We start from the raw sequence: 12732 nt of genomic DNA on the forward strand, positions 1-12732 counted from the left end.
CAAGACATTGAACTAGGAGAAAATACCTTCAATTCAGCTTAGCTGAGGGAAAATTGACAGATGAGTTCTAAGGCAAATACTACTGGATTATTCCCAACTACAAGGATCACCATTTTCAAAAGAAATTAATTTTCATTTGGTTTGTACATCTTAGCTGTTCGTCTACACTACATGCAGAGGAAAAAACAACTAATGATTCATTTTACACAATTCTTACATGAATACATTTATCAAAATTTCCATCTCATTCTGAATTGCCTGTGTTGTACCACTTGACACAAATTTTCTTAATATCTGTTCAGGTTAGTATTACAATACTTGTTCCATTGAGAGCAACATTCAAAATGTATACCAAATTTATTTTGCCTTCAACATGTTTATATTTTAAAGCTGTATCTTGTAATTAGGAATAAACAGTTTTCCTCTCAAATACACGAAATTTCAGCAGATGAACTCTGTAAAAAGCTCTTCCCACTGAAACATATGAATTAAATTTCAATTATATACAGTGGCATTACTCTCAGTTCATGTATTCACAGATGACATGCAATGTAACTAAAACTCTGAAGTGTCCTATTCAACAAATAAGTTTCTCATTTTTCAAAGGGAATCCATCTGCATAATCTATCACATTTTCCTGCACCCTACTTTAGCTGTAACGGAGGGTTATATCTGCATTTATTTAACTAGATTTCTAGCTACTGAGAGCTGAATGCAGATTTTTATCTTCTTAAAGAGGTCACGGATTAACTGTGTATCATGCTTACCCAACATTTTCCATTGCTCTTCCTTTAGTACTGAAAATGCCTCCAAACACAGGGCAAAAGGCTATTCTGTTTTTAAACGGACACATCTTCCCTGACCTTGTCCCTTTCCTGCAACTAAAACTCGAAGCCTGGTACCTACAGGCAATTCACCTTACCCAGAGGTCATGCTCAGCGTAGTCAAACAGAAGCCACACTTTCCTGTCAGCATGAGAAAGAAACACCTTTTGCAGAGAAATGACGTTTGGATGCTTGAGCTCCCGCAGCAACTGCAAAATAAAGAAAGTCCACAACAGTTATATCCACACATCCAAAGCTGTGAAAGGGCTGGAAAGATGACTACTTTAATACTTTTTGCTACATATTCTTCAATACAAACAAGAAAAGTTGAAATCTGCAAGTCACAGAAAACAGCACTTTTTTTTTTTTTAAATGAAAGAACCAGTCATTAGTTTGAAACCAAAGCTGAAAGCAGGTCATAACCCCCTTCAGGCATTCATTCTCTATTCATTTCCTACAAGCTGAAGTTTATGTAAGCCTCGCTATTATCCAGGATCAAGAAGAATCCACAAACAGCCAGCTGTGGCATCTGCCCTCTCCCATAGGCTGTAATCTTTGATACAGCCATTTGGGACATCCAATTTTCTCCTGACCCCCAATTATCTGAAAACCCTGCATTTTGGCTGCGGCCATCCAAGGCTCCATGGGATGACTCATTTAAAGGCTAAACGAAGATGTGGTTTGTAAGACGGAGTCAGCTGATCTATAAGGTCACCATCACCTACAGAAGGTCCAGCTTCCTCCCACAACATGTATTACACCAGTTACCGCACTCACAGAAGCCATCCACGAAACAGCTCCCAGGTCAAGTGAAAACTAACCCAGACACACAAAAGCATTAATTTTCTGCTGAGCTCCTGAGCTGACTCACAGCACTAACAGCAGACCCAGCAGCAGCAAAAGGACACGGCTAAGGGCAAGAACTTCTTTCTGCCGCAGAGAGCCATTAAACCAGCTCAGCTGCTTTAGAAACTATAGCTTTAACCACCACCAAAAGGAAAACATTGCTGAGATACAGCACAAAACCTCGATGCAGACAGTATCAGTCTATTTAAGCTCTGCTGGTCATGTTACAATTATATGGTAGTCACACAATTGCGAAGAAAGAAAGAAAAACTTTATCTAAGCAAATTATCGTCAAGCATGGTTACCCAAGACTAGATTAAATCTTGCCAGCTCATTCTGCCAGAAATTGACATTTTTAATAAAAGGAATGGCTAGGGGTTTGGGGGTTTTTTAAGCCAGGGACAATTTGAACTACTATTTGAATATATAGTTTGAATCTATATTCAATAAAATGTAATTTTCCCACTACATAATAAGGAAACAAGAAAATTAATTCCTTTCTACTAATACCTTTATCACATGTGGTAACAATTTAGCTGCTATTGAGAAAGTAAAATAGGAGTGGCTATCTGCATATGTTTGTTTCCTACTTTTCCATTTCATTTGAGACAGACTCCCACCCCTACTCACTGACCAGAGTCTTCAGTGTGGCACCTCTCGAGCAAGAAGATGGAGCCCACAGAGCTTTTATCTCAGGTCCGAGACAGAAGAGGGAGCTGGAGGGCTGAGGAGACACCACCCGGCCCAGCTGGAAGTTGGTGGCAGGTCACAGATGCCCAGGCAGGACACAGAGCCCACTTGCACAGAGAACAGCCAGGGACAGACACAGGATGGACCGCGGTGACCACGTACAGGGCTTGGCCAGACAAGCTGCCCGGTAGCCTGCTCATGTGAAACCTGCCCCTTATTCCCTCTTCATCCTCCCAGGCTTTTTCCTCCACAACCCACTTTGATCACTCCCTTTCCTGCCTTTTATCCTTCCTCTAAACACTCCATAGAACTTTTAGAGTCCCAGCAGCTCTCTCAAATACCCAATAAAACCTGCACCCTCCTGCACGATCCACAGCTTTCCTTCTCATCTGTTACACAGCCCTGGTTGACTCTCTTCAAGGACACACCCAGGAGGTTCCTTTTGTGGCCCACCACCAAGGTTTCAAGAGTTTTAGCCTTTGTTACTGTCACTTCTAACAGCTGTTACAGTTTGTGCATCTGTGTGCCCATCTTAGCATTCTTGCTGTCTTTTGTCTTTGCCTTTTATGCCGAATAGCCATTAACTACATATTCTTTCAGTCTGCCTAAAAAAAAGATGGGTTTGGTCGAAGCTAGACAGCCACAAGCACTCCAGTGAAAAGGATGGCTATTATACATCAGCAAAACCATCAGAATAAGGAAATGATTGCTGCAGTGGTGACAGATGATCCCTGAATCACTGTCTTGGAATGGCTGAAATGCTCCAGGACAGCGATAATGCAGAACAAACACAAACACTGCCTGAAGGACAGAAAGAGCTCCTGTAGATGATACCACATCACATGGGCTGCAAACAGCATTTCCAGCAACCTCACTCTCCACGAACCAGGCCTCTCCAGCCCATATGCCACATGCCTTTCCTGCCGGACGACTCGCCTCGTGTCCAGCAGCTGACAGAGCTCACTGGAGACAAAGCAGACCGCAAGAAACACAGTACGACCACCAGTTCGATGCCTGCTCATAAAGACCACTTTTTGCCCCAGTGACTCTGATATTTAGTTGCTCTTCTCCACCCTAGTTCAGTTCTATAGAACACAAAGAGAAAGTAGACAAAACCTATGCATTTGGCTCTCAGTAAGTTACTGCTCTTTTCATCTGCACATCGCACAATGATTCAAGAGCATTTCCACAGCCAGAAAGGTTTGCCTTAAATTAGCTGGTCTGGATGACCCTTAAAAGGGAGGGAGACCCAATTCACCTTCAAATAAATACAAATCAGCAACCGATGAAGATGCTGATACATCTAGTTTGACTTGAGTGTTGCCCCAGTCTGGTCTTGCCCTCGCAAACAGCATCCCTACGTGCAAATCCTGGGCTCACAATAAGGTTCCTCCGTCTCCCTCTTCAAATGCAGAAATACTCATCCCACAGTCACGGGGCTGCTGAGGGACAGTGCATTTCTGAAAGTGTCCTAATGGTGCATAAAATTGTTAAACTGCTTCACAAACAAAGCCAAAGTGGGGTAAGACAGGACATTATTAAGTAATCAACAGCAGCATTAAGGCAGCCTGGCAAAGCACCGCATGACTAAAGCAAATCTTCTCTTGCAGAGGGACACTAACAATAATTAGCTTTCACATCAAATATGAGCTGAACTCAGCACAAGTCTCGATGAACCCGATCTCCTTCCTCCAGTGATATTCACACATTTCCCATACAGCTCTCCATCACTACAGGCACTTCTCAGGAGCCAAGACACCGCACTGAACAAGCACATTGAATATTCTGCGCTCTTCGCCTAAGTGAGGATTTCCAGCTTTACTGCAAATGTCATTCCACCCCCGCTCTCAATACCTGCTACTACACGTGGTTGGCAGGGAATGGAACCCGCTAAGCATTGCAATACTACCATGCTGACTTCTATAATCGAGCACAGACTCACTAGCTAGAGCAACTGGCCAGGTGACCCGGCCCAGGAGGAGTTTCTCTGATGTCCTCTCAGGACACGAGCTACTCCTTGCCCTCACCACCTTTCTATGAGTGCTATGCAACATGTTTCTCCCAAAGCCTGGGACAGTCAGGAAGCTGGCTACACACAAAGCCACAGGCAACATCAAGGAAAACATTCACTTCGGGAGGGGAGGGAGGGGGTGGAAATCGCAAAATTGTGTCATCTTGTTAGTTTGATGGTGTAAATTGAAAATCTAATCATCATCTCATGTTTCAAAAAGGCTCACGTATCAGTTCCACCCAGTGATCTGGCAACAAACAAATCACATATTAATAGTCATGCCATGGCCTTAAGATGGAAAATGGACAAATATGGTCTTGGAACAGAGAGTGCATTGTGGTTGATAGAGAGAAAGGTGATTTTCAGAACCAGAAGACGGCTGACAAAGATTTAGTCATCCTGTAACAGATAAGATACCAGTGGAACTACTGCTACAGCAGACGAGTAAAGGCCGTAGTGAGGCACTACCTGAAACAACTCTGGCCAACTCAGGAATGATTAATTCCAACCACAACAGGGCAAAGGAAGGCCAGGCCTAAACCCGGGGGGAGAGCCCAGTGCACAAAGGGAAACCCGCAAGCCAAGCCCAAATCCTTACGGCCTGCCAAACAGAGACAGGGAAAGGAACAGTCTCTCTTTAAAACGAAAGCAGGAGAGAAGAGCTATTCTAACTCATGGTATTATCTTAAGTAGAAATGGGTATGAACTACCCATTATTAATTTTGGCTTAAAGCCGGAATTATGTTTATAGAGTCATTACTAGAATGAGACTCGGGAACTGCCTTCAGAGATTTTTCTTCTCCTTACAAGTTTAACTTGCAGTTTGCTAAACTTGTGAAGGTGCACTTTGCTTGTCTGCAAGAGCAGGAGCAGAATATTATGACTCCAGAGGTGACATCCAATTCCATATTCATAAAAAACATTTATAAAAAATAAAAATTCAAATCCCTATTCTTAGTTTCCTATCAAAAATTTGAGCTCTACTAAAGTACTTTAAACTTGTTAATTAAACTGAAACTCAAATTATTACACAAATTCGTAAATCCCAAGTTGTCTTAGCTGCTATCCAGTAGAATAAAGATGTTTGTTTCAATGTAAATACAGTTTTATATTTTCATGAGTCAGATATTCCACAGTACTAAAAAAGAACAAAATACCTGCTGAAAGTACATGCTGTTTTCCTTTCAAAAATGTTCAAATGAAAGCTTACAAAGGCAATGTAACAGAAAAAAGTTTTAATACTGCTCACTCTATGAATTTATTATGAAGCTGACAATACATTTTTGAAGCTACAGTTCTTCAGATATACAACTATGTGTAACTGCTGCTTTATTTTATTCTTTTGTTTTTATTCAAAAGTTCTAAATGTGCAAAAAAAAGAAGCCTGACAACACAAAATGTCAAGAGAAAAAAATTGCACATTTCCGTTTATAACTTCTGTGGTTTCCAAAACAAATGAGTCTTTGATCACACATACAAGTCAATATTTATTAGCACCTCTTATGTCCAAACTCATTTAAAGTATTAGAAGATGTGTTATTAAACGTTTTCTCAAAGTAAGCAGATGGATGAAGAATCCAGATGAGACAGAAACTGGATGTCAGGCTTGGTCAAATTCTGCTGTTCATTGAAAATAATGATTCCTAAGGATTCCAATTTCTAACATTTAACCAGTATCTTTGTCCCACTTTCACGGAACTAAAAATAATACTACCCTCCCTTTATACAAAATTTCTCATGAATACTTTTTGTAGCCTTGTGACATAGCTCAATAAAGTACTCATCAGTCACAACTTGCATTTTATGTACCTTACTACTATTAAATTAAAGCATCTGAGAGTCATTAGACTTGCCAAAGAGGGTCAAAGCAAACATTTGCCTTCTGCAATACCTTGCCACCTTTCACCACATGGAAAGACTGCTAAGAAGCCATGACTTGCCTTCTGACACGAGGACTGTACTCATCTAAATGATTTTTGTGTTTGGTCTTATAGGAAACTACTTTGACTGTCAGTGTGGCAGGAACATGACAGCCCTCATAACCTGAGTGACCTGCACCCAAATATTGTTCCCGATCGCATAGTTGGTAGAGGATCTCTTCAGCAAGCTTGCTGGGACAGTCATTTGTTCCTTACCAGGGGAAGATATCGAAGAAGGTGAATCCTGGAGTCACCTGGTTTCAGCTTCTGGCAGGAAGATGTGCCAGGGGAGGTTTAGGTTGGGCATTAGGAAAAGGTTCTTCCCCCAGCGGTTGGTGGACACTGGAACAGGCTCCCCAGGGAGGTGTCACGGCCCCAACCTGACAGTGTTCAAGAAGAGACTGGACAACACCCTCAGACACATGGTGTGACCTGTGGGGTTGTCATGTGCAGGGACAGGAGTTGGACTCAATGATCCTTGTGGGTCCCTTCCAACTCAGGACATTCTGGGATTCTGCCTCGTGGGGTCCCTCCAGCTGTTGCGTGCTGCCTCAGAGTCCTTGGTGACCCTCAGACCGGCTCTGAAAGGGCCCCAGCGTGTGAAGACCAGTTCACCTGTACAGCAGCCTCCTCCACCAAGGTCAACCTGGCCAAGACCACTAGTCAACAGCAGCTCCCTTCTCGCCCACCCAGGGGCACAGGGCTGCACTCCAGCTCTGCCACCTTCCAGCCCAGCCGCCAATAGCCAGGGTGACGGAGCCGCTGCGGAGCTGAGCAGGACTGCTGCAGAGGCTTTCCCTTTGGGTAAGAGCAGCGGCCACCAGCCAGCTATCGCTGCTTATTCTCACGCTGCCTGGTGCCACGTGCCTGCTCCCTGCAGACCCGGCCAAGAACCTGATGGAAGGAGAGCTGTACCAGGCCCGGAGCATCCTGCCCGGGAGACAAAAAAAATCAATACTCCCTTTTGTCAACACACAGACAAGCAAACATCAGAGTACAAGTCTGCATTACACCCAAACCACCCCTGCAGGTTCCTACCACTTCCCGTGAGCCACGTTAAGCAACAGTGCGACCAAAGTATGGTTCAACGCAGCTTGTTCCCACAACAGAAAACTAAACGAACTGCTCATTGTCCCTTCAGTGAAGATTAACTTCCTCATCCTATAGCCACACTATTGTTAGATCCACCACAGAGGACATCACTTTTCGTGGTGACAGCCTGCATTAGTTACCACAGGAAACCACAAAATCTTAGGAATGCCCAAATGCCTCCAAGGCAAACCTGAAGAGCAGAAATGATGAGAGAAGCCAGTTAGCTATTGTTCTGTAGCTTTCTGTCCCAGCTCCAGACGACTCACGGCTGTTCTAACTTGTAAAAACTGGCTAAGGTGCTTGAAGGACACCAGATAGACAGGAGACAGAGTACAGAATTGTCTGACACCCCAGCTCTGCCTTGTCCCATTCAGCATTTCCATCACTGAGCACGTCTGCCACCATATCTAGCAGATCCTCTCCAGAGCTGACTAACAAACCAATACTATCATATAAAAATACTATATGTTGGGTTTACACACATGCAAACTTTTCAGGAATTTTTCTGACAAACAAATCAGGCACCAAAAAGCAAAACTACATGGAAGTCCTGCACAAACTAACCTCTCGCTAGCCAAAGGAAGCACACACAACTGAAATACTTGCAAACCTGATACAACAATTAAATAATGCTAATCAACACGGAATAAAAAGCAGATATGAAAGGCTGGCACACACTGCACTGAGAACAGTCACGGGCCTGGAGAGCACACAATGCACTGAATATCTTAGTAATGATTTTTTTATCCCAGTGTGTCAGCAACCTCCATAAGAAAAACATCGGAATGTAATTTGACTACTTTAAAACCTGAGACTCCTGTATAAGAAACTGCCCAACCCAAAAACCTGAAGCTTTATTGAAGCTTGGTGAACTACTTCAGCTTCCTCCAGCGCCAAAGAATTATCCTACTTCGTGAGCTGTGAAATAGCACTTGCCACACTATCGCAGGCAGACAGGCTTTAATGACTTTCTTCCTTGTGATTAAATCAGAGGACAAAGAATTGAGTGTTTGGGTTTGTATGTTTTCTATATTTTTATATGAATCATCTCACCATTCCGTCCCTCTGCTCTCCCATCTAATACAAAACCACCTCTTGGTATGATGAGTGTGCAGTTTTTAGTGCCTGCTGAAATCCTCAGAAGTGAAAAGTGCAGATCGCAAAAAAAGAGACACCCGGAAGCCCATCTCTGCAGTACAGACATCTGCAGATATGAGCAGCCAAAATTCAGTTAAGGGTCTGGAAGAAGCAGGATTCACAAATGCTCACCATGGTAAATGAATGGAAGAAAGATAAGGAAGAATAAAATACTACAAATGTCTTGATATTAAAGATACTCATTCAATTAGCATAATTACCACAATAACCGATAATTCTACCAGTCAAGCAAATGGCTTACATAAAATCATTGAAAAAAACCCTCTTGTTTCAGAGTAAGAGACTAGCTACGTTCTTGAACATTAGGTCTAAGTTCTCATGCTGCAGGAAGTACTGAAATGCAGAAAGTCTTTCATATACACATATATATACGTGTACATATATAGGTTGAGCTCCCAGAACTGAGTCAACCGCCTCTGACCTAGTTCAATCCCTTTGCTGTAACTGATGTTATTTCAATAATTATTTTATTTTTCTGAAGAATCTGAAGATCTGACATTGTTCTTCAGCTCAGGTGTCCACATCAAATAGATGCCTTAGAAGAGTGGGCTATGGGCATTTTTACACATCTAACTTACTCAACAGTCCCAAACTGAAGTTAGCTGTCAAAACCAAAAGCTATTGTAGAGCTGTAAAAACAAGAGAGTTTTACTGCAATTTGTATTAAACTGCGCTCTTCCCAGTATCACAGAGAAAAATATACAAGCTTCAGCTCTCCAGAGAAGCTGAAATGGATACAGCTCATATGCAAACCGCGTCATCCTAGTTCCTCTTAATACCACTGTGCTCGTAAAATGCATTAATTGGGGTAATCCAGAACACAGCGTTACAGAGTCTGGCATTCAGCCTTGACTTTTAAGTATGGCAACAAATCATTCATTAGATGTACAGCTGACATTTTAGGATACAACAGTGCTGATTAACTCAGTAGCATTTTCATATATACATTCCACATTCACATGACCAATATAAACAGTATGGCTATTACCCTCAATTTGACCCAACTGCATATGAGGTTCCTTTTTTTCCTTTTATAATATTAATTGATAGAACAGGGGAGGAACTTCTATTTAACATAATTTTAAAAAAATAAATAACACATTTTGAGAAAAAAAAAAAAAACAAACGTCCTGTTAACTCCAAAAAGCAAGGTCAAAAGAACAATGAGGAAAAAGATCTAAACCCTAGAAGTCCACAGTGAATTATTAATTCAACTGCAGCAAAATTCAACCACAGTATCAGCAGTTGGAAGCCTGGAAGCAAAGTCATCCACAGCTCACGAAATGCTGTTTGAGGTTACTCTTTCTACCCTTTCTACATCTGCTTTTGGGCTCCACTCCCCGCTCTGCTCTTGACACCTACTTTCTTGGCATCTTTGGCGCCTCCAGTACGTTCTCCTCCTTCCCTCACCAACCCTCTCCAACGCGGGTTCTGCGTTGTAGTGCTGTCCTCTCCAAGGGCACACACTGGAGCAGCTCCCAGCAAGAAGAAAACCTCCCTGGTTCTTACTCCTCCATCACTCCCCAGGGACCCTGCTGCCGAGAGGAATGACCACACAATGCTCCTCAAGCCACGCAATGAGGCCAAATCCTTCCCGGCTGCCAGCCAAGCTAGTGATTCTCCTTTAATAGACAGAAATTGAGTCAGGGTCATCTCCGGAGCAGAGACACCTCCCTATCACCAGCCAAGTTACTCCTGCCAAATTCAAGCTGAACAAACTCTTCAAAACTCTTTAGGTATAACATTGCAAAAAGAGAAACAAAAAATTATCTCAAATCCCGCCAAAATGGTAGCTGACACTTCTCAAAAGCATTCAGCCTGAAGGAGTCACCGTATTTGGAAAAATTCTGTCAAAATTGTTGACACTAGCAAAATTTAAGACCCTGTCTTCAACTCCTTTAGTTCAGTGTGGATGTTTACGATGGCAGGAGGCTCAGCTTTCATCAACGGACAGAAGAGCTTCTCCTGAAGAATATCCTTTGCACTTCATTTTTTCACTGAGTTCAAAGACTAACGTGTTCAAAATCACAAAGCCAACTGGAATTTAACAGAACAGGAAAGCCTGATACTCACTTCAATCAATAAAAATGAAATTACGGTAGATACAGATTTACACTCTTGAGAAATATGGACTGAAAAGAAACTATTTGCTTCCCCCCCACACGCATAAGTTATGTGCATTTCCTTTCAGTAAGTAATCTCAGTTGAAACAATTCGAGAAAAATCAAGCAGCAGTATAACATAAGAACATACAACAGTTAAACTTCAGAATACCGGTTCTACCAGGATTTCTTTTCAAGTTTGTCACCAACCGTAACTAGACCACATGATTCACCAGTTTCTAACAACATGGAATACACAAATATAAACCTGAATAAGGTAAGAAAATGTTTGAATAATATTCATAGGTGTATTACAGCCTCCAAGGCAACAACAATGCCGGTTTAGTTTCAAGTTTTCACTTAAACAGAAACGAACATGTTTTAATCATTATGAGTAATAAGAATTAATCTCTTCTGGAAAACAACTGCAGTACTAATGCAAAAGCCAGATCAAAAATGTAACTTAAGCCACTGACTCTAATCATGTTTTTAAATTGCTGCATTTAAAGTTAATCTATCCTGAGGCAGGCAGTAAATTGTAACTTAAAAACACCACCATTTTTGGACAGCAAACATAACAGGTACGCAAAAAACTTCCATGACATTTGTACTTATTTTATACCTCTACAATAAAAATACAGCACCCAAAGTTGAATAACATGATTCAGCAAACAAAAACCAGCATACACTCAAATCAATACTTTTAATAAGTCTTTTTGCTAGTAGAAAGAACTAATGTTACTTACTGCTATTTCTCTGCATGCAGACATAGAAATTCCAGTACCTTCTATTTGCTTTAAAGCATAATCTTTATCATCTTTCCTGTGAAAGAAGAAAAGAAGTTTTTTTAAAAAAATTGCACCATGAGTTCAAAGTGAGCTCTTCACCACCATTCAGAGGACAGTTTCTCATTAATAGAAATTCTCCATCTTATTTTCTTTTGATTCTTTACTAGTTTAATGTCTGGATACCCAGCTAAACCGTAAGGTAACCACACCATCTTGATAAAGCTAAGATATAAATGTTTTCTTACTACATAAACAGGGATTTTAAAAATAATGGTTTTTTAAAATGCAATGATTGACATTTCTTGCATTCCTTCCTCTTTTATTAAGAAGGAAACAAAGCAAACATTTAGTACATACTATAAGTAAGTCTAGCCAGGGCTTCATCTCCCATAAACATATTACTCTGGGACACAGTAAATCTTCCCCATATTTTCATGAATTCTTGAGTAGTGCAAAACCAACACGATGGCAACATCTTTTCTTTCCTCCAGGTGACAAAAAGTACCCTAAAATTTTGTTCCTATCAAACTAACAAAGATTACCAAGATTAGTTAAAAATAACCACAAGGTATCTGTGCAACCTGAAGAACCCAGAGAAATGTTTGTTCAACTTTAAACATGTAGAACACTTAAAAACAACACCACCACTCTGTACTTTAACCAGTCTTATGGTAATCTATTGAAAATGCAAGCCCATTAGTAATGCCAGCTACCAAAAGCTAATTGAAGAGATACACTGCAGCAAAGAAGACACTGAACTCTCGCCCATCCTCAGCCTCAAATTGCTCAAACTTCTAAGAGATGGAGAACTTGTCCTTCCCACCCGTGGCCTGGCACCCACCGCACTCCTGGGAGACACGGCACTTAGCAGCATTGCCAGTAACATTTCGAGCGCTCATACAGCCCCAAATCCCCAGGTTACATAGGAATCTGTATTCATTTTTAATGAATCCAGCTTTCACAGCTGTGAAGAGCCACCCTGAAAAAAATGCAACTCAAACATACTGAAGGCAGATAAAACAAAAGTGGAGTTAAGCATTTAAAACATATGCACTTGGCTCCTCCAGCTCTCACTAAGTATTTGCAAGGCTTTGAATTGCTGTATTCCTACCTGAAACATACAATTTCTCATATTCATCATTACCTATTTAATCCCTCAAATTATTAGGTCCTGTCCAAGAGATTTTTCATGGGGTTCAAAGACAACCCACTGTTAGCAATAACCTTTCAAAACAGAGAAGAGAGGAAAAGTGGGAGATTAATGGACAAAATCTGAACAGTTAATGAGGAGGAAGAGTGAAA

The 12732-nt window shown here is 41.4% G+C and overlaps 1 protein-coding gene across 5 annotated transcripts in view; it reads right to left on the reverse strand.

Annotated features, from left to right (window-relative positions):
- The window catches only part of CDK8 (cyclin dependent kinase 8), an 82605-nt gene that overhangs the window by 46406 nt on the left and 23467 nt on the right, over positions 1 to 12732 (reverse strand). For all 5 annotated transcript variants that reach the window (XM_065634625.1, XM_065634619.1, XM_065634611.1 and 2 more), the window contains exons 2-3: positions 11389 to 11464; positions 923 to 1033 (exon numbers count right to left, since the gene is read on the reverse strand). In XM_065634625.1, coding sequence (XP_065490697.1) covers positions 923 to 1033; positions 11389 to 11464 — 187 coding nt within the window. The remainder of the gene's footprint in view (positions 1 to 922; positions 1034 to 11388; positions 11465 to 12732) is intronic.

The sequence above is a fragment of the Caloenas nicobarica genome, chromosome 1 (genome assembly GCF_036013445.1).
Source record: "Caloenas nicobarica isolate bCalNic1 chromosome 1, bCalNic1.hap1, whole genome shotgun sequence".
NCBI lineage: Eukaryota > Metazoa > Chordata > Aves > Columbiformes > Columbidae > Caloenas > Caloenas nicobarica.